The 25,781-nt window shown below is 53.9% G+C and overlaps 1 protein-coding gene across 10 annotated transcripts in view; it reads right to left on the bottom strand.

The window, feature by feature from the left end:
* KATNIP (katanin interacting protein) overlaps positions 1-25,781 on the bottom strand; it is a 151,532-nt gene that overhangs the window by 41,074 nt on the left and 84,677 nt on the right. For all 10 annotated transcript variants that reach the window (XM_019754670.2, XM_019754669.2, XM_019754672.2 and 7 more), the window contains 6 exons: positions 16,560-16,732; positions 15,545-15,610; positions 13,918-14,024; positions 12,299-12,401; positions 9,851-10,066; positions 2,073-2,210 (listed from right to left, as the gene is read on the bottom strand). In XM_019754670.2, coding sequence (XP_019610229.2) covers positions 2,073-2,210; positions 9,851-10,066; positions 12,299-12,401; positions 13,918-14,024; positions 15,545-15,610; positions 16,560-16,732 — 803 coding nt within the window. The remainder of the gene's footprint in view (positions 1-2,072; positions 2,211-9,850; positions 10,067-12,298; positions 12,402-13,917; positions 14,025-15,544; positions 15,611-16,559; positions 16,733-25,781) is intronic.

The raw sequence follows: 25,781 nt of genomic DNA, 5'->3' as shown, positions 1-25,781 counted from the left end.
CCCTGCAACTAGAAACGGCAACTGGACCTGGAGCTGAGCTGCGCCCTCCACAACTAAGACTGAAAGGACAACAACTTGACTGGAGAAAAGTCCTGGAAGTGCACACTGTTCCCCAATAAAGTCCTGTTCCCCTTCCCCAATAAAATCTTTAAAAACAAACAAACACACAGCAGTGGCAATCTTTGGAGAATATTAAATCAAACGCACCTGCAGCTGCACTTGTTTGCACCTTCTGTCCCCGGTAAGTTCTGGCGACAGTGGGTGTGCAGTACGTTACCTCAGGGGTGCCCCCGTCAGGCCCCAGGCCCCCACGCTGCTCTGTGGGTAGAAACGCCTGGCATCTCTAATCCCTGCAGCCACCGGCTTCGAGCGCCTGCAGCGATACCCTGACGTCCTGCTCCTCTTTCCCTTCTCAGCACACAGGGAAGGTGAGTGCAGGTTAAACAGGAGGCCTCAGGCCTCGGCCAAAGGAATGAAGCTTATCTCCTTTGTAATCCAGCACAGAAAATCCGCTTTTTGTGGCCTAAGATAGGTATTCAATGGCAGGGACAAGCTACAGGGCGTGGACCTGGGCAGCCAGCACTGTCTCACTGCTCATTCTAGAAAATGCTGGGACCACCTGCCAGGAAGCGCCCAGAGGACTCGGGCATGAGCGGACACGGCCCCAGACGCCACTGGGGGCCTGGGGGCAGCCCCTAAACACACAGGGAGCCACGCTGGCCTGTGGGGAGGGGAAGCTGACATTCTCACAGAAACTTCCTCACTTATTCCAGTGCTTTGGACTGGTTCTTGCATTTTAACTTTAGCTACTTGTTTTTAAAAACTCAAAAATAGAAATCAGAGAAAACTTGCGTTGCTTCTCTGAGGCAGCGTCATTCATGAACGGAGCCCACCTGGACAGTGTCTGGGGGTTACCCTTCAGGTCCCCAGAACCTCACGGATGTTTATTGTGGGAGACTCAGCAGGAAGCAGTACCAGAGGGAGGACAGGAAGGAGAGGAAAGCACAGACTCTCCTGACTGATCCCGTCAGCCTCTGACCTGCCCACGACCCTGTGCAAGGGCCTAACACTGACTCCCAGTCTCTCAGCTGGATGTCAGAGGGGGTAAGACGAGGGCTTCTTGGTTCCTGGGGAACGAACTTCATTCATTCGACAACCATGTGCTTCTACTTTGAATAGAGCGGGTGGTGGAGACGGCCAAGCCCTGCTCCCAAGAGGCCCCCCAGTGCTGTGCAGGGGGGGCAGGCGTCCTTCCTGGGACAGGGTGATGACGGGACATAGTCACGAGGCCCTGAAGTAGTGCAAGGGTCAGGGGGCAGGCTGGCTTCCTGGAGAGAGTGACCGGCCGGGTTTTTCAGGAATGGGGGGCAGAGGCAGGTGTTGGGAGTTGAGCTAGATGGGAGGGATCTGGGACTAAAAGGGTAACTACCATGGAGGGTAGCAGAGAGCCATAGCAGCTGGCACTCAGAACGGGGCATGAGCCAGGGGCAGGTGCCAACAGGACAGAGGCAGGGCCTGGGGCACAGGGATCAGGGGCTCTGACGTCACGCTCGGAGGTTTGACCTGGAGTCTCTGGGTCATAGGGGGTTCACGCCCCAGGAGCACCGGCACACTGGGAGCTGCTCAGACACAGACTCGGGCCCTGTCCTAGACCTGCTGAATTCGAACCTGCACCTTAGCAAGGTCCCAGGTGAGTCATGACAGTCTGAAAAGCACTGGCTAAGCAGCAAGGGGTCCTGGAATCTGACCGCAGGGGTTCAAAGTCTCCCTCTGATGCTTACTGGCTGTGTGACGCGGGGCACACTACATAACCTCTCTGTGTGTCTGTTTCCTTATCTGTTAAAACGGGACCTCAGTTTGTGTGTTTCCAGGTCCCCAGGAGAGTGGCCTGATGCCACATCCCAGACCTTGGGGGAGGCTCAGCTCCTGGTGGCTCTGACAGTGTGAAACCCCCAGCAGGCACATGCTATGCCCAGCAGGGCCTCCATTCTGCAACTTCAGGAATCAGGCTATTAGACAGCACTACATGCTTCCGTCAGATGCCCAGCGAGGAATCGGGGCCAGTTACTTACGCCATCAGCAGTCCAGTAATTCCAAACCTTGATACTGGCCAGACCGAAGCCATGCAGGGGTCTCACGTTGCGGATAACAAAACAGAGCTGGAGCGGCAGGTGGAAGGGGCACGTCCACAAGCAGGGGTCTTTCTTGCTCTGAAACAACAGGAAGAGAGGGAAGTCGTCAGTACACGTGTGCCTCTCCCCGAAGGACACCAGGGTGACTGTTTCTTTGCCTAATGAAAACCAGGGCAGGGCTGCGGGCTGAGGGCTGAGGGCCGAGGATGGGCAGCCAGATCCCCTTCTCCACAGAATCCGGGGCCGGTCTTGGATTTCACCCGTCTGGACTGACCCTTGTCCTTGGCTCAAAGCTGCCACTCAGGCCTTTCTGCTCTGCCATCCAGACTGAATCTAAAATGCGCGACTTCATTTTAATCAAGGTAATCGACTCTGAGAAAAGCGCAGGGAAGGATGGAAAAGAGCCACCACGGGCCCCATCTGATAAATCTGCCAAACGGAGCCTTTGATTTCTTTCCTTTCTTTTTTCTTCTTTTTGTACTTGTCAAATTAAAAAAAAAAAAATTAAATGGAAAAGAAGCTGGCTCAGGCATTTGTTGGGACGGGGCCACGGCACGAAGCTGCAGGAGTTGGTCTGTTCCCTTTAAGGATTTCCAAGCCTCGGGACCCCGCTGTCCAATTTCTGCCCACCTGCCGGACAGGCTGCCAACGCCGCTCTCACGGCCAGCGGGGCAGAGAGCCCCAAAGCTTGCTGTGGTTTTCGTTCGCCCCAACCACATTTTACGTCATGAGTGCTGTGGGTGCAGATGGAGAGGCCAAATCAGGGGTTTTCTCAGCTCTCGTGGCCCCTCTCTTGTCTTTCCCATGCCTCTTCTGTGGTCGGACTGTTGGTCCCAAGGATCGCACACTCACTCAGCCTCTGTGCCTTTGCACAGGCTGGGCCTCTGCAGGCAGCACGGTGCCTGTCCTTCTCACCCTGGGGAATCCAGCCCAAATATGCCGTCGTCCCCTCAGTCACCGCTCCCCTTGACACTCTCTCCTCCAGGTACCCGCTCGCAGTTCCTTGCAACGCCTGAGGTGGCATTTCCCTCAGTGTCCACGACAGGTCACACCATGCACACTCAGCTGTGAGCTCTCTACGGGAAGCGGCTGTGTTGAATTCATCCCAGAACACTTAGCGTTCGGCACAGTTCCTTGGCACATGGGAAATGCCAAAAAAGCTTTGTTGAATGAATAAATGTGTGGATCAATGAAATTTACCTCCTAATATCTGTCCTCTCATTGAAACTTTAAAGAAGAGATTGTAAACTGGATTTGGCCTGCACAGCTATGGTGTTTGGCTCATGATTGTTGTTAAAAAAAAAAAAAAAAGGCAAATTCGTCGCTGACACTTAAACAATGGAGAGAACACCACTGGATTCCTGCCTTCTGGAAAATGTGGCAGAATGGGGTCCCTGACAGCCGTGGGCGGGTGCTCTCGGCACCCCAGTCCCCAGGACTCCCTGCTTTTACACCTGCCTCACTCCCTCTTTACGCCTCTGCTGGCCCCGCAGGCATCTGAGTTTAGGGCCCCTGCTTAGGGGCTGATTAGTTCTAAGTCCCAATAAGCAGCGGCTGCACCTCTGCCACTGGCTGAGTTGTCCCTTTTTCCTGACCGAGAGCATTCGGCCTGTATCTGAGACGCCTCCACAGACTCCTGCTACTGGACAGAACCAGGGGAGGCGGAGACTGGCTGCCGCTGGGGGTCTGCCGGCCCCCAGGAGATGGAGGCCCAGGCTCCAGCTGCCCAGGGAACACAGGGGGCCTGTTCCAGTGACAATGGTGCCTTTCAGGCTGCTTTTGTTCAGAGGGGGAGATGAGTGCAAGGGGTTCTGACTTATCTGGCAAGTTTCTCAGCCTCAGCAAGAACTTCTCGTGCTCTGGGCAGCTGTGAAGGCTCAAGGTAGCACATCTCAAAATCCAGCGGGGGGTCTCATTACTTCACCGAGCTGGGGCCTAACATGGGTCACTGCGGGCACCTGACAAAGGCCCAGGCTCCAGGCTGACCGTGGCAGGCGGGCGAGAGGGCTGGAATTGACTTTCCTTCACAGTTCTGCCAGGAGGAGGAATCACGGGAGGGCTAAGCGAGAACGCTGGTGTTCAGAGTCAGAGAACATGGACCTGTGGGGAAGCGGGGCCTCCTCAGCAGCCGAGCCTTCTGATGTCTCCTTTCCACAGACTGAGTCTGACAGGAAGGCTGACAGGAAGCCCTGCGAACTGACCCGGATGCGCTGGGCACCCCCCACCCCCCACCCCCTGGATGGGGCCGCCTGCCCATCACAGGTGGTCAGAAAGAGGCCACAGAAGAACCAGGGCCCCTTCACACTGCCACTGTTCTCACAGCCCAGGGAGGCGCGTGCTGCGTCACCGAGGGAAGTCCAGACCGCAGCCAGGGCAGGGGCCTGCCAAAGCGGGGCGGGGGCGGGGGTGGGGGGGTGCGCCTTGGTTCTTAATTCATGAATTCGTTCTGCCGCAGTCTGGATTCCCTCAGAAGCAGAGCCAAGGCAAGGATTTTACTGAGACAGCAAAGGAAACACAAAGTGGAGCGTGGGGAACAGAGAAGGGGCCAGGCGGCCCGTGAAGAGTGAGCTACCGAACTGGCCTGTGGGCATCGGAGCTCAGCCCCATCTGGGGAGCTGGCAGCCAGCGTGAGAGATGCCTCCAGGGGCTCCATCCATGGGCAAGGCGGCTGGGGTGCTCCTGGGGGCTCTTGCCCACCAGTGTGGGCCTGGGGACCAGGAGAAAAATCCTCCACCAGAGAAACATTGGTGTTGGCGGTCGGAAGGGCAGATGGTGGGCACCAAGTGGAGCAGAAGGAAGGCCAAGGGCTGGGGGCGTGGGGGGAGGTACCCACACACCTGATACCCCCCGCCCAGCAAATCCAGAGTCCGTCCTGGGGGCCAGGCGCTGAGCTGGCTGCAGGGGTGTGCGGGAGCCGCGCTCACCAGGTCGCAGCTCTGCTAGCAGGGGAGGCAAACACGTAAAAATGCCAAGGAAAAGAGTTGAGCACGGATGAATTTGATGAAGAAAATGAGAGCGTTATTGAAGAGCAGCTGCGGGGCTGTTTCAGAATGGACGGCCAGGGAGAGCCCCTCTGAGGAGGTAAATCACTTTCTAACTCCAGAAACAAAGGCGCTTTGCTCTTCCAGTGTTGACCTAACACAGAGCCACCCACCCAGGGAGATGCCAGGCAGAACTCACAAGTGGCCCCGATTTAGAATTATTGCAATAAAAACGGAACCAACTACTGATACGCATACAATTTGGATGAAGGTCAAGGGCATTATGCTGAGTGAAAGAAGTCTGTCTCCAAAAGGTTACACACAGCATGATTGCATTTATACGGCAGCCTTGAAATGACAAAATTATACAGATCAGTGATCGCCAGTGGTCGGGACTTCTCTCCCCAGCACCGAAACCCTGGGCTGGGGAGCCGCTGTGGGGCCAGGACCCCTCACTCCTCCAGGAGGGACCCCTGAAGCCAAGATGTCCCTGCTGATTTTCCACAGCCACACATGGGTGTGGGACCAGTCTGCTCTGTGTCTTCGTCCCTCCTACCAGCCTCGACGTGGCTTCTGTACGTCCTTAGTTCTATAACAGAACTTTTGTTCCGCTGGACTTCGGGTGGTTCTCACTGATGGTAGTCCTGTAGTTCAGCTGTCATTCTGATGTGGTCGTGAGGATGCAAGCACAGCGTTTACCTCCTCCTCCATCTTGACCAAAATCCAGATGTTCCATTTCTTTTACGTCAGTTTTGGTAATTTGTGCCTCTCCAGGAAGCTGTCCATTTCATCTAGAATATCTCATTTGTTGGCAGACAATTGTTTTTAATATTCCCTTATAATCATTTTCATTTCTGTGATGTCACTAGTAGTGGCCCCCTCTTTCATTCCCGAATTTCGTGATTTGAATCTTTCTCCTTTTTTTGCATGCTCAGTCCAGCCAAAGATTTATTAATTTCAAAACAAAAACAAAAAACCCAACTTTTGACTTCATTCAATTTTCTCTATGGTTCTCCTAGTACTCTCGATACTATTTTTTAGAATTTTCTGTGAGTATATAATTAATTCCAAATAAAAAATTCCAAAAAATGTATTGTGTACCGTTATGTGCTAGGGATAGAATGAGAGTAGGACAGACACAAACGTACAGATGCATGAGGAAGACAGGTACCGAACAAGCAAACGAGATCGTTTCTGACAGTGAGAAGTGCTCTGAAGAAAATGCAAAAGGATGATGGGATAGAGCCTGGGGTGGGGAGGGGAACAGGACACCCCCAGGCTGCAGAGTCGGGGAGTCTGGCTGAGAAAGTGATATTTGGGCTGAGATCTGACTGAGCAGAAGGAAGCCAGCCCTGGGAAAATATGGAGGAAGGACGTACTGGGCAGAGGGGGCCACAAGGGCAGAGCCCAGAGGTGGGAGTGAACTTGGCAGGTCAGTGGAGCAGAAGGAAGCCTGCAGCTGCTGGAGCTGTGTGTGTGTGGGGGGGGACTGGAAGGGGGGGGGGGACGGCAGGGCAGCTAAGGAGCTGCTGGGAGGGAACTGGAGGCCTGAACACAAACAGGCTCCCAGGCCTTGGGGACGCCCCCGATTTTATTTCTAAATGCAATAGGAAATCACTGCAGGGGTTTAAGGTGGGAGAGGGGTGCAAGCTGTTATTTTTTTAAAGATCACGTTAGATATAGAGCAGATACATGAGTGGATGGGGCGAGAAGAGCAGAAAATGAGGTAGGAGGCCGTTTCATAGAGCCAGTCAGAGGAAACACTGGATCCAACTTGGGAGATACTAGTTGAAATGGAGAGAAGGGGCCAGATCCAGCTCTGTTTGGGGAGTAGAATCAACAGGATTTGCTGCTGTGCTGGAAGGCTGGGGGGGGGCAACCGAGGAAGAGGCTAAATGGGGGCCTGGGCAGCTGAGCAGACGGCCTCTACCAGGCACGAGAATGTTGGAGGAGGAAGAGAGGTGAGTGGGCAAAGGAGTCAACGTGGGTTTTAGATCTCTGAAGCCTCAGATGTCCGCAGACGTCCCCGAGGAGCTGTTAAGCAGAAGGTGACATTTCAGTCAGGAACTAAGAGGAGCAGGCAGGGCTGGGTGTATACAGTTGGAGTCAAGTTGAAGCAACGGGACTGGGCGAGGCGGGTGAGAGACAGACGAGGGGCACGCCCACATCTTTCGGCTTGCCCCCGACCACCTGCATCCAGCAGCTTCTCCTCTGAACCCAGACCCACTTCCGGGTGCCCTCTGTTCAGCTTGCGGCCGGGCTCCACCTCTCCACGGCAGTGTGGCCTGCGGCAAGTCACTCTGCGAGACTTGGTTCTCTCGTTTAGCAAATGTGGAGTGTAATCCAAGGTCTGTTGTGAGGATTAAGCGAGGGGACAGTAAGAGGAAACAGTCTCAGGCCCTGGCTGGCACACTGTGGGTCGTTCAGAAACCCCAGTGCCAACTGGACGGTTCTGAGAGGCAGTGTGTTCCGGTGGCGCTGGGCCTGGCACACAGGACGGTATCAGGGAGAACCCATGCCAGGGCAGCAGGGGGCATCCAGCCTGCCCACAGCCAGACCTGGACATCCAGCAGCCCCGGCTGGGACAGCCGCTTCATGTCCCAGCCTCAGAGCCCCAAGTAAGAAAGCCCCAAACCCACCAGAACCATGGCCCAAGTCCCCACTGCCACGTATCGCCTGGCAGAGCTGATGAGCCCCTGCCAACCAGAGGAAAAGGGAGAGTAATCATCAGAATGGGTCACCATCAAATGCAATGATGCTTTTTATAGGCCCTGGAATGCTCTATTCTGTACAGCAGGCTTCCAAAACGCCACTGCTTTGTGCCAAGGGGGTTGGGAGAGGGGGCAAGCGCTAGTCCAAGCCCCAGCAGCACACCCGGCAGCCCACAGGCTCGGAGCAGGAAGCCGACAGGGGACGTGCAAGGCCAGTGCACCCCAGCGGCTGGGACCTAGGGGACCTGTTTCTCTCAAGGCTCACGATTGCAGAGCTGCTGCTCCCTGGGCGTGCCTCACGCCACCCAGTCCTGCCCTGTGGACGGTGGTGCTTCTCTCCACCAAGCCGCCTTTCTTTCAGTAACAACCCTCAGTTTCTCCAGGGAGAGTTCCCTCCCCGCCCAGGTGCCCGGCCTCATAGCGAGGTTGGCCCATCAGCCTTACTCTCCTGGACTGGGCGTCTCCAGCAGAGCGGCAGGACGACAAAGCAACTACGCAACTAATCAACCAACAAAACACTACTGTCCCCCCAACAAAGACTATGAAACCCTCAGTGCATACGCCTGGAACCCCACCACGACCATGGGCCTGTCCGCTTCTGGCCTGGGGGACAGCGAGTACACCACTTACTCAAAAGACGTGCAATAAAGAGTTCTTTAAAAACTGTGCTAAAGCGAGCCAGACTCAGCTTCTGCTGCTGGCAAGGAAGGATCCTAATGGATTATGCACAGCCTTCCCTCCCATAAGACAGAAAAACGGACTCAGAGAAGGCAGATGAGCCACAAAAGGCTAGAGAGTGAAGCCCAGAACCCGGGACTCCAGAACCGGGGCTTTCACAGCCTCCTTTCTTGTTTCCTTTTCTTTAAAATGGGAATGGTAATACCTACTTCTCAGTGGCATCAGCGCCACGAATACCAGTAACAGTGAGAACAGTAATAACCGGTGTTTGGGAGCCCCGGGAAGAGCCAGGCAGGGAGCTAGGCTCTGCATAGCACCGGGAGCCTCACGGCATCGCGGCAAGTACTGTTATCATCCCATTTGACAGACGAGGGAAGTAACATCGAGGCAGGTGAGTCGCCTGTGGTCATGAAGCTGGAAGCGGCCAGCTCTGAACCAGGCCCCTCTGCTCCTCGAGCCTGTGAGCTGGTAGGTGTAAGTCAGATTGTACGTCCGAGCCTGGCACAGGCCAGGGCTGCACATGTAGTAACTGCTTCCATTTGCAGTGCTTTTTTACATGTCCGTGGAAGGACATTTAGACAGATAATACGTGTCCATGGCAGGAAATGTAACGGGTGCAAACGAGCACCCCAGGGAAAGCCTTTCTATCGCCCGCCCCGCCCTGTCCTCCTAGTTTCATGGCCCAGAGGTAACGTCTGCTCCCAGGCTCTTGCCCCACCCCCGGGGGTGACTATGAATGACGCTGGGACACAGCACAGAGACGATGGCACTGCCAAGCAGCATGTCTCCACCTACAGGGGCAAGAAGAGAGAATGCCAGTGCTTTTTAAAAAGAAAACTGTTAGATATTGAAAGGAAAGGAATGCTCCATGTTTGTTGGGTGCGGACCCCATGTCCCTGGGGAAGCAGGAGCTTGAGGGGGGTGTGCACTTGGCCCCACCACCTGCCAGCTGCGTGACCTTGGCCAAACCAGAGCCCTTCTCCAAGCCTTACTTTCCTCACCTATAAAACGGGGGCGCTGATCTCAGTGACCCCGGAGGTCTTATGTCTGGTGGCAACTCTGCAACGCAACGTGCCAGGTGGATAAAAGGGGGTGACCTGGCCCCTCCTTGTCCTCTCCCAAGAAGAAGCCAGACAGCAGGAAGCTGGGAAAGAGCTCCTGGGCACAGCTTGGAGGCTTCTCGCTTCCTCTGCCTCAGGGTCCTCCCCACTTTACCCCGAGGAGACACTGGAAGATGACACTCTTCCTCCCCTCCCCGCACTCACGCCCTCATCATGGGCTCCTCATGGGCCGAGAAAATGCATCAGAAAACAAGGCCAAGATTCACAGTGGGGCTGCGTCCACTTACAGGTAAGTTCCGGCTGACCAGGTGGCCCAGGTCCCCGGGCGTGTCCGTGCCCCGGACATCCACATCACGGGGTGACACGTACAGCTTGGTGTTGTTCAGGTCGAAGAACTCGACTTCTGCGAGCCCCACCCACGACGCATTCCCCCAGTTGGACAGAACTTCCATCCTCACGCAGATGGCATCTTGCGCCTCTTCTGCTCTCAGTCTCAACTTGTCCTTAGAGAAGAGGAAAATCGTGCCAACACATTAACACATCACAGGCTGAACTCGGCTCTACCTCTAAAGAGAAAGTTATTTAACCTCTCGGTGCCTCAGTTTCTCCATCTGTACAATGGGCATAAGAATAGCATCCACTACATATGGTTATTAGGAAGATTTAATGAGCTTCTATTTGTAAAGCTCTTAAAACACAGCGACTGTGTACCTTGGTGCTTAGTATTTCCTGTAAGTTTGCAAATAACCAAAAGTGTGTAGAAGGCATCAGATTCCGCCTGAACATCTTGCCTGCTTCTCCCCCACTACACGGTGCTGACGTCCTATAGGCATGTCAGAGCTGCTGCATTGGGCAGGTGCTATGGGCTGAATTGGGTCCCCTCCAAATTTATACGCTGAAGCCCTAAGCACAGGACCTCTGAATGTGACTGTTTTTGGAGAAAGGGCCTTCGAAGAGGTGATTACATTAAAATGAGGCTGTTAGGGTGGCTCCTGATCCATTCTGACGGATGGCTTTCCAGAAGAGGACACCTGGACACCTGGAGAGATGCCAGAGATGCAGAGAGAAGACCATGTGAGGACACAGTGAGGACAGGATAGCTGACTGCAAGCCACGGCCTCAGGAGAAGCCAAGCTGTCCAGGACCACGAGCTTGGACTTCTGGCCTCCACGAGTGTGAGAAAATACATGTCCGCTGCTTAAGCCGCCATTCGTGGCATTTGATTACGGCAGCCGAGCAGATTCAGACAGCAGATAACACAGGACCTTGGACAAGTCACTTGACATTCCTCAGCCTCGTTGGGGAATGTGAGATGACACCATCTCTCCGCCCATCCTGCCATGGAGACGAAGCGAGATGGGAATGCCTGAGCAGAGCCTGTCACAAGGCCTGGCCCGTGCGTGCTCTGTCAGCGTCCATTCCCTCCCGTTTCTCTGCTTCCTTGGATTTACTGCCTGCCTCCTGGGCGGGCAGGCTGTGTGATCTGCGAGGCTGCGTGAATGCCATCCATAAATGGCCACACTGCGGAGTGGCTTCCTGAGGCCCCCGGGCCCGGCTGCGGTGCTGGCTGCCACGGATCAGTGACTGGTAAAATGGCGCCCTCCCTGTGTGCACATGCCCTCTGTTAATTAGCACTGGTGACCTGCAATGGTGCTGGGAGCGGGCAGCTGAGCAAATGAACAGCAACGGCTCCCTACTTATTTTTTTAATTAATAGCCAGCGAGATGTGTTCTGGCTCTCAGCATGTGTTTGGAAGAGTCTTGACTGCCACACGATGGGGCTAGGGACAGGGAGGGACGGAGGGAGGGAGGGACGGAGGGAGGGAAGGACGGAGGGAGGGAGGGAGGGAGGGAGGGAGGGAGGTCACTCACAGCCCCTGGAAGGAACACAGGGCCTACTTTTATTAGCTTGGCCCCGCAGACCCCACAGCTTCCTCCCCCTGTTCTGTGTGGGGCTGAAGGTGGGACCTGGCTCAGCCCTCCGCTGCTCTGGGCCTGAGTCCCAGGCTCAGAGGACAGTGACAAACCTAAACTGGCCTGGCTCAAGCAGGTGAGCGATGCCGGAGGCAGGAGGAAGCGGCACAGTGCACGGCAGCTCCAGGCAGCCGGGAAAGGGCCAGATGGCGGCGGCTGCCTCGCAGAGGGGATGCTGGCCCGCATGCCCAGTGCCATCTAAAACTGGCAGATCCCTGCAGCGCGGTTTCTAAATGAAGACGCTGAAGGGCCTATGAACGGATGAAGTGTCACAATTTGTCAGTGTTGCAACTCGATGACTCCCTCGCTCCTGAGCTGTTTGATTTGGGGCCCTCACAGGGGTCAGAGGCAAACACTGGTCCCTGGCACTCACTACCTCTCTCTCTCCAGGACCACCTGATTTCCCTCAGGGAGTCAGCCCTTCTCTCCTCAGCAATGACAGAGAGGGGGTGGACCCTTGCCCATCCCAGGGAAGAGCCTGACTGGTCCAAGGAGTCGTGTCCTGTCCCCTGGGCCACAGGAGGGAGTGGCACATGATGAGCACGTGACCCAATCTCAGCCCTGTGGGGGTGGGGGGGAGGGGGCGGAACGGCTCTTCTTTCCTGACTGTGGGGGCTGAGGGTATGAGGGCGAGAGTGGGGACCACTCCAGCTCCTGAGGGGTCACAGGGAGAGGGCAGAGCTGGCACTGGGCACGGTGGTGAGGTGTGAGCTCCGAGAGGCCGCTGACACCATGGAAATGCCTGGAAGCCCAGGGTCTCACCTGTGGGTCCAGTGCTTGCTCCTCGGTGGGTGACGCAGGCTGGCTGAGATGAGCAGAGTCACTCTCAATGGCCTGGAGGACTTTCAGAAGCTTCTGCTGTTGTCTGAAACGTGACTCCATGTTAGCCAACGGGTAGCAACAGATGGTACATAACGGATGACACTCCCATCCTGGGCACTGCACTTATTTTTCTACCTCAGAGAGATGTGACAATTTCAGACGAAAGTACAGTTGACCCTTGAACAACACGGGGGATTAGGGGCACCGACCACCCTGTGCCATCAAAAATCTGCGTCTAGCATTTAACTCCCCCCAAATTTCACGACGTCCCTCGGTACCCGTGGGGGGCTGGCTCCAGGATGGCCTGCAGACCACGGATGGTCAAGTTCCTTCTGTAAGACGGTCGGCCCTCCTCATCCGGGACTCCCAACCCGGAGCCAAAATACTGTCTCCCGTTTGTGGTTGGTTGAATCTGTGACGCAAAACCAGGGGATACAAAGGGCCGACTGTATAAGTATTGAACAAAACCCCCATATAAGTGGACCTATGCCATTCAAACCCATGTTCTTTAAGGGTCAACGATACTCACCGCGCGTACAGTTCAAAGCTGCACATGGGAGGTCTCTCTCCCTTTATAAATAACTGGAAAACGAGCAATGACATCAGAGCCAAGTAAAAGAAACTGCTTGGGGCTAGATGGCTAGTGGACCTCCGTAAGCTGACAGAACAGGGGTTGACAAAGTATAGCCGGCAGGTCAAAGGCAGCCTGTGGCCTGTTTTTGTGTGGCCTGCAAGCTAAGAACGGTTTTTATGGCTTTCTTTTTAAAGGTTTGTTAAAACAAACAAATAAAACATGAAAAGCCTAAAGTATTTGCTACCTGGCCCTTTGCTGGAAAAGCCTGCCGGCCCCTGGTCCAGAGGCCGCTCTACACCTCTTGTTTCTGAGGACAGGGGCATTCCAAACCCAGCAGAGTGTCGTCTGCAAACGCACCCCACGTGCTGTTTGAGGCTGTGCACCCCTGGTGCCCCTCAGCCAGGCACGGGCACGGCAGCCTGGAAACGTGGCTGTGAGCCCGTCCATGCTCGTAAGTATAGGCTTGACCTGGCCCAGCTTTCTGAAGACCAATTTTGCCTGAAGACTAGAGGAAAGCCTTTATTTTGATAATAAACCTTGACAGTTCCGATAACTGACACTACATGTTAATGGAACAGAATACTGCCTTGGACCAAATTTTAATAGAGAAAAGAAGGTTCAAAGGATGCTGCTTCGGGCCACTGTCATCCTCTCCCCCCACCACCACCGGGTCCATCTGGGAGCAAGTTCACTACCGTCTGCTGTGTGGGGGGTACTTCAGTGGAACCCTTTGGGGAGATTGGAGTTTTATACAGGTTGGACTGAACTGAACAGGCAAAGAGACATTTGCCTGAAAGAAATCAAGTCAGTTTTGCGCTTTAGGGCTGGAGGGAGGTGAGGGAGGATTGAGTCTCCCTACAGGAGCAGTTTTAAATGGCCTGGAGCAACATAGGAAACGCACAGCAAAAAACCTCAGTTAACAGATCCTCACGGCTGCATTGCTACGCGTTTCTTGGCTTTGTTTTGAAGTCGTCTGAATAAGTACCTGCTCCCCAAAAGGCCGATTCTGTCAATGGCTTCACTGACGGCGCGGGCTCCCCCTGCTGCCCTGGAGGGCTCCGGTGCACTGGTCGCCACGGTGATGGGCAGACGCTGAGAACAGAAAAGCTTATTCAACAGATGTCCCAAGCAATACTCACAAACACAGCAGAGCCACAGTCAAAGGGACACACTTATTAGGCCATCAGTCCCTGTTGCAAGAAGCAGGGGACAGGAATGAGAGGGACGGTGTCTACCTGGGGCTGATGAGATTATTCTAGAATTCCCTCACATGAGCTTTTTTATGATCCGGGAGGTCCCAGGAAATGATCTGCTTCAATGAGCCATTGAAAAATTTCTCTCATCAACCCCTTTCCCCATCTCAATTCAACCCCTGTTCTGTTTGCTACAAAGGAACGGGTCTCCCCGGAGAATTCCAGTAAAATCATTAGGCCCTTCTGCCTTTTCCCCGTTTTTTTTCATAGATCATCTAAACTAGAAATGTGCTCTGCAAACGATTTTCATCATTGGAAACTCTGTGGTCAGGGGTCAGGTCATCCAGAAGTCCTAGCCCGCGAGCTGGGCAGTGCTGTAGACCCATCAGAAATATTGGCAACAGTTTTAGATCACCAGGCAATAACGGAACAAGTGGTGGGGACACCAAAAGAAAACCACTGCAGTGCTCTGGGGTGCTGCCCTGACACCCTTCTCTCCCACATGGGTGCCCTGGGGTGCTGCCCTGACCACCCTTCTCTCCCACGTGGGTGCCCTGGGGTGCTGCCCTGACCACCCTTCTCTCCCACGTGGGTTCCCAGGGGTGCTTCCCTGACCACCCTTGCACTGCAGTGCCCGGGGGTGCTGCCCTGACCACCCTTCCACTGCAGTGCCCTGGGGTGCTGCCCTGACCACCCTTCTCGCCCACGTGGGCGCTCTCTCCTCTCCGAACCCCTTCCTTCCTCACCATGAATCAGCCTTCTTCTTGCCCCTGGATGGAGCCATCCCATTCCCACGTCAAAGATTTCCCTCTGTTCCTTCCCTCTGCTCCTTCCACCCAGAACACTGCTTCCTGTTGCTGGCTGGCTGCTGCTTAACAGACAGGGTTCCACTTAAACGGGACCTGCTCCAAGAGGCTTCCCCAGACCACCGTATGGCGGAGGGAGCTTTTCTGTCACATCTCTCTGAAGTCACCTGTGTATTTATGGCTTTATGTGCTTGTTGTCGGCAAGCTCCAGGAGGCCAGAGGATAATCTGAGCTGCATGCTGAGCACACAGCAAAGACCGTGCACAACCAACCAGACAGGCCTGGACATTTTCTTCATTCACGTGCGTATTGGCTGGGGCCGTCTTGGCTGAGACAGAGCTAACTGACCTAGGCAGATACAGCTATAATTTATTGATTCAAAATACTAGATCTGTTTTCTGTGTTGTCTTGTCAGGAAGTAGTAACGTAACAAGGAATTGGAGTCAGAAGGCATGGCTGAGTCACCTTGGGTAAGCCACTCCAGCCAGGTCTTCCCATCTGTGAAATGGGTATATGACACCACTCAGGGAGCCCAGTGAGGGCCTCCTGGGACTGGAGACCGTCAGGTGCTACGGGCATGGGGCTTTGTTGTTCTCCTCAGGTCTTCACTGACCTCAGGGCTCTCTTCTTTCTCCTTCGGCAGATTGGTCCACGATTGGGCCGGCGGTCCCTCCGTGTCCTGGAGTGATGTAATCACATGATCTGAGGTCAGAACAAAGCCATCCACTGCATCCGCCTCACATCCACAGGGACTGTCTCAAGGTCTCCTAGACACAAATGTCCGAGCTCCGAGAAAACAGACAGCAGGTGCTGCTGGATGGACGTCCCAAGGAGCTGGCCACTGTAGGTCCTGGGGAAACTGGTGGTGTGGGCAGGGCCTTTCCAAAGACGTGACCTGTGGAAGCCTCCTTGCTTCTCTGGGTGCCTTCAGGGCACATCGGCAACACAGGGTGATGAAACCAGCCCTGCCTGTTTCAGGGTGGCTGTGAGTATCAAGTGGGACACGCTACGACAGAGGGTTCCAGCCGGAGAGCCAGGGACCATGCTTCTGAGAAAGGATGCGTACCCTCAGGAACGGCGAGGCCTCCGGCTCCCCAGGGGGCCCTGCCCCACGCACCATTTCTCCTCCTGTTTGTGGCTCAGCGCCCAAGGCAGCGGGCACAAACTCAGACACCTGTCGGGCCAGGGAGGCTTCCCGAACCAGTACGGTGGGCCAGGGCAGGACTGCAGGGAGTGTGAGGACGCACAGACCTGCTGGGCTCCGGCTCTGAGGAAGGAGACCTTTCCAGAGAAGCCAGGGCGTGTCGTTTACTCCATTCTTTCCCTGACCCCCCGTTTGTAATTTTAGTCTAAAGCATGAGGGTTTGCGGGGAAATCAGTAAGGACTGGACTAGCCTCCGACTCGGGCTTTCTGCAGTAAACAAAACATGGGGAGAAAGTGGAGGGAAAGGGGGCTTTGGCAGGTCCCTGAGCACCTGTGCATCGAGCAGAGGACACGCAGAGCAGCGTGAGATCACGGACACCTTCGTCCCTCTGCCCACCACGTGGCCTGGGCACCCGCTGCTCCGACACCACTAGGCCCCTGGGAGCCGAGTCCTGCTGGGTGCCCTCCCCCAGCCCGAATGTACCTGCAGCGGGCTGGCAGGGGGCTCGGCCCTTCTGCTCAGGAGGGCCCTCTGCAGGGCTTCATTCTCCACCTGGATGGCTCTGAGCACAGCGGAGGCATCTTCCTCTCGGTCCTCAGCCTCCAGCACGGGTTTGCGGGTTGCGGACAGGGGTCTCTCTCGTCGGCTTCCAGGTCCTGGGGGCAGAAAACAGGAGGTCCCCCTTTAGAGAAGCGCAGCTCCAAAACTGTTAGACTCGCGTGGAGGAACCATCTGTACCACTGGCCTGTAGTCTCCCCAAATGTCAAGGTCAGGAGAAACAAAGAAAGCCTGGAGAGCTGTTCCAGATGAAAGGAGACTGGCAGACAGGGCAACGGAATGCAGCGGTGATCGTGGGACTGGAGCCAGGGTGGGACGACACTGCTGTAAAGAACATTATTGCAGCAAGTGGAGAAATCTGAGCATGGTCTGCAGCTTAGGTAATAGTATTGGGTTTTTCTTCTTTCTAATTTTATTTTTTTTAAAGGTTTTTAATAAAATATAGCTAACATACAATGTTATATTAGTTTCACGGGTACCCCAGAGTTATTCAACATTTACATACCCAAAGAAGTGGTCACCATAAGCCCAGCACCATCTGACACCGTCCCCGCTGTCACAGTATTACTGACTATATTCCCCAGGCTGTTCATTACATCCCCGTGACTTACTGTTTTATACCTGGAGATTTGGGCCTCTTATGCCCCTTCACCTTCCCCCACCTTTTAATTTTTCAATTACAGTTGACATTCAGTATTATTTTATATTAATGTCAGGTGTACAGCATAGTGGTTAGATATTTACATTTATATAATTTAAGAAGTGATCCCCCTGACTAGTCTAGTACCCACCTGGCACTATACATAGTTATTACCATATTATTGACTGTATTCCCTGTGCTTTACTTTACATCCCCATGACTACTGTGTAACAACCAATTTGTACCTTTTAATCCCTTTCCTTTTTTCACCCACCCTCTCAAACCCCCTCCCATCTGGCAACCACCAAAATGTTCTCTGTCTCTGTGAGTTTGTTCCTGTTTTGTTTGTTTTGTTCTTTAGATTCCACATATAAGTGAAATCACATTGCATGTGTCTTTCTCTGTCTGACACACTCCACTCAGCACAATACCCTCCAGCTCCATCCAGGCCGCCGCAGATGGCTGGATTAATGCTAAATCTCCTGAATTCCATAACGTAAGTGCGCTGTGGCGATGTAAAATGAATGGCCTTGTTCTGGGGAGACAGTCGCCCTCCGCAGACACGGGTTCAGACGTGTGCCCTGTACCCATAGTACGGTGGCGGCGTCTGTACTGGACGTACACAGACCTTTTCCTTGTCACGATTCCCTAAGCAACACAGAATACCCACTGTTTTCTCACACAGCAGTTACACTGTACTAGCTGTGCTACGTCATCTAGACATGATTGCAAGTGTATGGGAAGGTGTGCGGAGGTTATACGCAAATATTACGCCGTTTCATACAAGCGACTTGAGCACCCATGGATTCTAACATCCACGGGGGTCCTGGAACCGATCCCCCAGGGATACAGAGGGGTGACTGCCCCTACCGCAGCGTTCAAGGGCAAAGGGAAACGATGTCTGCAACTTAATCTCAAATGATTTAAAAATACACACACACACACACACACACACACACACACACACACACACACACACAGCAAGTATGAAGCAATTGGGGCAAAATGTTACCAGTTGGGTGAAGGGCTTATGGAGGTGTCATTTGTACTATCCTTGCAACTTTCCTTCAAGTGTCAAATTATATCAAAATAAAAAGTTATTGAAAAGTAACCCTCTAACAAAGTGACCCTCTAACAAAGTACAAGGTATATAATATCATGGAGAATGATGGGTATTTTGAAATATGTTTTGCTTTAATTTGTTTTTGCACGAGTACCAAGAATTATAAAGAAATTACTCCACAATTGAAGAACCAAAAATAATGCAAAAGCAGTCAATTCTGGCAGTTCCCATAGTGGAAAATTTGTTTTATAAAGTATAAGGTGATATGCAGAAGCACCCAGTAAAACTAGTTGAGGGGCGGCCGGATGGCTCAGTTGGTTAGACTCTCAGCAACAAGGTTGCCGGTTCAATTCCCTCATGGGATGGTGGGCTGCGCCCCCTGCAACTAAAAACTGAAACCGGCAACTGGACTTGGGGCTGAGCTGCGCCCTCCACAACTAGATTGAAGGTCAATGACTGGGAGGTGATGGGCCCCGGAGAAACACACTGTTCCCCAATATTCCCCCAATAAAATTTACATTAAAATAAAGACTGGTTGAATATGATAAATTATGGTTTATCCACCAAATGGACTACTATGACTATGTAGCTGTAAAAAAGAAAAGCATACTAAAATATCTAAGATAAGATGACACGATGACTTGAATTTGCTTCACAATCACGTGGGGAGTGGGCGAGGGTGCAGAGGAAATGGCGTTGGCCATCCGTTGACCATGGCCAAGGCCAGGTGATGGACACATGGGGCTCAGGGCCACGTGCTGTCAGTTAATCGTGTTTGGATGCGACATTAAACAAAATCTCCACTTCCAAATAGAAGTGCTCCACGTTTCCACTGGGATGTCGAAAGAGGCTTTTACCTCCTGAATTTCATCCCCTTGGCACACACTTATGGAGTGCCACTCTGCCAGGCTCTGTTCTTGGCATGGGGAGATAGCAATGACCAGACAGATCAAGACCCCCACTCGTGGGGAGAGAGACAATAGCAGAGGCCCGTGGTGTGTCCCTGGGGCAGCAAGGTGCCTGGGGCTGGAGCAGAGGGAGCCGGGGAGAGGGGCAGAGGAGGCCGTGGAGAAGGTAGGGAGGCCCGGGTCACAAAGGGCCTGAGAGGACACGGCAAGGCCATCATCTGAGTGAAATGCGGATTCGGAGCAGGGGACGGTTTGTCTGACTCGGGTGCTCAGTGGAGAACAGACTGAAGGGAGGTGAGGGTGACGGCAGGGACAGGGTAGTGGCGACCGCAGGTGTCCAGGTGAGAGGTGAGTGAAGGACGCACAGACTGTGGCCAGACCCACGGAACACAGAGGCAGCAGGGTTTCTGGGCCGCGTAGACGCGGCTGGGAGAGAAAGAGAGGAACTTAACGATGACTCCAGTTTGGGCCTGAGGAAGCGGACGGTGAGGTCGCTTTCAACTGAGCTGGGAAGGCTGTGGCGGGAGCAGTGCAGACGGGCAGGGGCTCAGGTTTGGCAGGTTGGGTGCAAGGTGTGATTCTGGCATCAAAGTGGAGCTGTCGCATTGGCACGTACACACACACACACATCTGGAGTCCGGGAGGTCAGGGCTAGAGATACGAATTCATAACGGGCAACTGGATTGCGTCATTTAGCAATAAAACCGAGACTGGCATTAATGCTGACGGCTCACCAAAGAACTGGGAATATACAGGTGCGAGCTCCGGCGTGAGGGTTGACGACCACAGCACCCTCCCATCCTCATGGCCTCGTCAACCCCACTGCTGGTGATTCAGAGATTCCTGCCGCAGTGCTCACCCCTCTGCTACGTCTATTATATTTAGAATGTTGTGTCTGAATGCGAGTTCAAACAACCTCAAGAGTGACACTGGCAGGAGAGGGCAGGAAACACAGCAGCTCCGCTGGGCCGGCTTCCAGGTCGGCCCGGCACTGGGTGATGGGGGACTAAGAGGAAAAGCTAAGCTACAATGAGGGGATGCCAGTTTCCCCCAGGCACCCAGGGGCTGGGCGCAGGCACTCCGAGTGAGTGAGACCGGACGTGGGGGCCGGGCCCCAGTGGGGAAGCAGTTGATGCCCAGCTTGGCCAACGCCTGCGGGACAGAGCTCTGTTCCTGGGGTGGCCATTTGGTTTTTCCAGGAAAAGCTTGGATATGAAATTTATGCACAATTCCTTGCATTTTATTTATTCGTAACATATTCCGATTTTTAAGAAACACAAAGTCCGACAGAATTCAAGGGCTGGTCTAATACAGCCCACGCGGCTTCCCCAGGGCGGCCAAGGGCGAAGGAGCCCGCGCGCTTAGGGCTGGCTGGCCCGGGCAGTGCACAGCAATGGGCCCTTTCCCGACTTTGACAGACTCTTGTCATTGTCCCACTGCTGCTCCTGGGGACAGAAAAGTGCTGAGCTGCTGACAAAGTGACCCGGGGACTCTGCTCATTGCAGTCAAGGCTGTTAGCCTTCCTTGTTTGTCCTTTTTATTAAGCACCTGGCCGGCTCTGCAGCTGGGGGAGGAGACGGTAAAGCAAACACTGGGCAGAGAAGGTGCTGGAAGCAGCTCGGCTGAACGAGCTGAGGGAGGTGGGGATTCTTATTATGACAGAAACGCGGTGGGGAAATGGGTGCTGAGGGTGCTCCTCACTCTGCAAAAAGGGACCAGGTCCCTGGAGGAGCCCGGAGGAGAGGAGAAAGGAGCGAAGGGAAGCTAACGGACGTGGCCTTGAGCAGCACTGCAGCTGGGACTGAAAAACCCTGAAGTGCACCCATGCTCGTCCCACGGGAGCTGCAGCAGAAATGGTTCCCCAAAGGGCACAGGCGTTAATGATAAGGTTCCTGACCCCTCCATGCTGTGCGACAAGACACTGCTCTGGGCTCAGGGGACAGAGGTGGGGACAACAGGCCCCCTGCCCCCATCCCAGTCATGGGGCTGAGACAGACGTCCATTCAGCAGATGGTAATGAGTGCTGGGAGGGCAGACAAGGCGGGGCAGGGGCTATAGAGATGCCAGGAGGGGGGGACCATGTGAGATGCTCACTCAGTCAGCGAAGGTGACACCTGATAGCGACCTCAAGGCTGAGAGCCTCGGGAACATCTGTGTGGGGAGGCTCCTCCAGGCCAGGGAGCAGCAGGTGCCAAGGCTCCGAGGCGGGCAGAGCTTGGCACAGAGGGGGCTGGAATGAGGGCATGAGCAGAAGTGTGGTGGGGAGTGAGGGTGGTTCTCGCGGGCCCCGAAGCCGGGTCAGCCCAAGGCCTCATGCTCCTTCAGGGGGCCGTGCCCACTGTGTGTACTGTTACATCCTGGCACCTGACATGCTGGTTTCTGTCAAAGGAATGGACGGAAAATGATTTCAAGCCCAAACCTAGTCAACCTCGGTATTTGTGCGTCTCACCAAAGCATACTGCTTCCTCCCCCTTTGATGATAAGAATAAAGGCCTCATATCGCGCTTACAGTTAAGCAAAGGCGCAGCTCTGACACGGGGTGGGGCAGACCCCAGCATTGCTGGGAAGCGCGGGCGGCGCCTGCCTGTGTCAGCGCCTTCTCCATTTGCTGCACAGAGCACTTTGAAAGTCAGCCTAAAGAACTGCATGGTGACCCTGGCCATTTCACGGCCACCGCGTGCCCCGGGGGCTGGGGCTGCGGCACAACAGCAGCCTGAGATTACCATCTGTCCTCCACTGACATAACCCAAAGCTCCGCTCACCTCTCCCTGGAAAAAGGACACTGATGGAGGCATTGTCCTCCAGTGGGGTCCAGTTCTGCCTGCACCGACCCTTCTGGCCGGGCGTCTTGCATTTGGGAGGGACTGCTCAGCGGGTGCAGCCTGTGCCCTCAGAGTCATATGATGCTAAGAAGATGCTTTTAAAAATGAAACTGCTCTTTCTCCGAGTGAAGGTCAGCGCTGCAGCCCCACTGCCAGTGCTCTCCCACCCGTAGCTTCCCAGAAACGCCTGTGCCCCGTGCCCGCGTCCTCCTGAATCGCATTCCTGCTGACTGGCCTGTGGGGAAGGCGTGCGAGCCTCACGACACCAACCACCTTGTTACTCTTCCTGAAGCCCTCCTTGCTCATTCAGGTGAGCCACTGCTGCACGGGCCTGAACACCACACCTCATGAGGGTGGATTTATGCTCCTCATAGAGCTAGGGAGCGTGGATTTATTCACCTGATAAATTTGTGCCACCAGCAAAAGCCAAATTCCACCTTTTAATGCGTCCCCCTAGGCTCTTCCCTGGTTAAGAACCATCCCTCTTCTATTAATGCCACTTCCTCTCCGCTTCACCGGGACTTCGTTCTCATAGCTTGCAGAGAAACAAAGAGCGAGCGTGTCATGCAGGAGATTTACCGCGAACGGAACACATGTCACCAGGAAAACAGAAGGATGCGGGGCTGTCGGTCGGTTCACCAGCCAGGTGACTTATTCCCAGGCGCCAGCTGTGACCAGAAAAGCTCACGTTCAGAGTCTCAGCCAAATTACCCCTTACCACATGCAAGGGGCCTTTGAGGTCACCTGGGAAGCCGCTGAAATGGCAAATATTAAATCCGAGAACAACTGCCTATCAGAGATCGTAAGCCAGCAGCCCACCGGCCAAACTCAGCCTGCGGATGTGTGTTGAGTAACTTCTACGCTTTTTATTAAAAAATTGGAAATAGATGCCAAGCTTTTTTAAAAAGGGAGAAAACTTAGGGTTCCTTGGAACCTCTTGAAATATCATACGATCGGCAACCCTTGAGCAGCATTCCCGCTGACAATCAGGCTGGAGCTGGGCAGCGGCGCCCCGTTTAGCTGCGGCCTGAGTCCCAGTTTCCACAGTGCACCCCCAGCCTCTGGGGTCAGGTGCCGGTCAGCCTGGAAATGATATGATTTTGTGTGACAAAAGGTCCAGAGAAACAGCCGACTTAGTTAGTCCTGCTGCATCTTGAAACGCTCACTCACCTCTAAACGCTCACACTCACCTCTAAACGCTCACACTCACCTCTAAAATCCAATGGGGAGGTGGGGAGGACGCTGTACTTTGGACAATGGGCTACCCCAGTACTAAGTACTCAAGTACTCTGTGCATTTCAAGGTGGCCCATGTTCACGAGCCATGTGCTTTCCATGACAAACGGCCTCTCAGTCCTTCCACCCCTGGACACGTGCGCTCTGCACTGTGATGGTGCAGCATTTCCCCTCAGGAGGTAGCGTCTATTGCTCTCGCTGGGTGTGGCCTGGTGACATCCTTTGGCCAACAGGCCATTGGCAATCGTGACCAAGCAGTCTTAAGAAAGCACTTACTCAGGGCCGTGTCCTCTCTCACTGTCCTGAGACCACCACGTGCTGGGTAATGAGACCGTGTGGAGGAGACACGAGTCATGTCAGCTGAGGTGCCCGGGGCTGCCAGACATGGGAGGCCATCGGAGGCCATGCGACCCGGCCGGCCATTAGCTCACGTCAGGACCACCCAGTACACCTGCAGACTCCTGAGCAGTAACACAAGGCTTACTGCTTTAAGCCTCTGCATTTGGGCATTTGGGGTCGATTGCTGGGAAGCAATAAATAGCTGATACACATGGCTTGTCAAGGCCTGTGTGCTTCTCATCTCGGAAGCTTCTCCTGGGGCTTCTCCACAGGCAGGTTGTGTCCGTGACTCTTAATATTCACCCGTCTGCTGCTGCTGTCTCTTCCTCAGCCCAGGAATGCGCCTGATTTCCAAGGCAGGCAATCAGGGCTCCCCCACACCCCGCCGATTTCTACTCTTTCCTCCTGGAGAGCACAATCCTTTGCTCCATTCCCTGCCTCTGAAGAATCTGTAGTGAAATGTCATGTGTAGTTGATACTCAGATGAAATGAACAGCAGTTGCTTTCATCTTTCCAGCAACAGTGACCTTCACAGCACCTGGGTTTTCCTGCGAGAAACCACCCCTTCCCTACTCTTCTCAGCCCACGTGGTGTGGGTGGCTCTGACCCCACTCCCGGCCTAGCCTGGCCATGGCGAGAACTGCCTCTCCCTGCCCACGGAGACAGAAGACTGCAGGTCAGCTCGGGGACCTGGTTTTGGACTCTGCTGGAACTATTAGGAAAGGAGCAGTCCCTTTCCCCTGGGGCTGCTCAGCCAGTAAAAGGAAGCCCGGAGCCACGGGAGGCCACCTCGGGGCCATGTCTGAGACAGAGGTGGTTCCCAAAGTTGCCCCCTGGTCCAGTACCGTCAGTATCACCTGAGAACTTGGTAGGAATTAAAATGCTTAAGCTCCACCCTGGAGGCACTGAATTAGAAATCAAGGCTGGGGCCAAATAATCTGAGTTTTAATTTGCTTTGCAAATAATTCTCATGCACGTTCAAGTGTGAGACCCACTGGACTAGAGGAAGATAGAGCTGAGTGGGAAAGAAGCAGCTTCCTGGTGTTATCATCTGAGCGCCTGGATCCCACCATGCCTGAGGTCGGCTCTATAGTCCTAGACTTTCCAGGTCCGTGAGCAACATTTTGCTTTGTTGTCTAAGCCAGTTGGGACTTCTGTCACTTGCTGTTAGGAATGAACACTGACTAATCTGTTAGTAGACTCTGGACTTTGGCAGAATGGCCTTTTGTGGCACGTTTTCCTGACAAAAATGCTAACTGCAGGCCTGCCGGGATCTCCTAACTCACTCACACTGAGGGGCATTACTTCATTTCTATGGTTGGCAGCTTGTCTGGGAAAAGTGGTTCAGACATATCTCCTCAGACAACTTGGACAGTAAACTTTCCGCATTAAAGACCAATGCTCTTCCACCCTCAAGAAGACAAAAGGCCTTTAGAAGGGAGGCTGATGGACAGAGACCAGAGTAATACAGCACAGGAGGCCCTTTCATTGGAACCAGGGGCAGTGACAGCGACAGAAAGGAATGAAGCTCTCATGGAGCTGAGAGCCTCATTTAATTGACACAAATTCAATTTTAAGACTCTGGCCAAAGAAAAAGGGACGAGGAGAGAAATACCTCTTTTTGAAAGAGTACAAGCAACAGGTCACACTTCTGACAATGGCAGACTCACTAACCCAGACCAACCCTTCCTTAGAGCACGACTAGAAAACCTAGACCAAATAGTATAAAAATCTGTTTGAAAGAAGAAATCTGTTTGAAGGCGTGGGGAATGAACAGGGCTGGGAAGGGTTACAGGGCCAACGGCAGGCAGGAGGAGGACACCCAGAGAGGTGAACCCAGCACCAGGGAGGCGTTTCCCCTCAAGGTGACGCTGATTCTGAGAAGAGCTGCTGCAAGGCTGGGAAGCTGACAAGAGCTGATGACAGACTTTGGAGCTCGTCTGAGAGTCAGGGTGAACTCCTGGAAAGAGCCAAGAGTGAAGGGTACTGGAAGGTTAACAATGGACGAAAATCCCAAACACTACTGACTGTGTGAAATAATAATGATGATGATGATGTCATCATCGAGGGAAGCTTAAAATCTAGAGACAATTAAAATGCGTGACAACAACAGCATTTGCGTTGGGAGGAGAGCAAATGA

This window comes from Rhinolophus sinicus, linkage group LG18, assembly GCF_036562045.2.
Source record: "Rhinolophus sinicus isolate RSC01 linkage group LG18, ASM3656204v1, whole genome shotgun sequence".
Classification (NCBI taxonomy): domain Eukaryota; kingdom Metazoa; phylum Chordata; class Mammalia; order Chiroptera; family Rhinolophidae; genus Rhinolophus; species Rhinolophus sinicus.
This window is presented reverse-complemented; position numbering and strand designations above follow the sequence as displayed.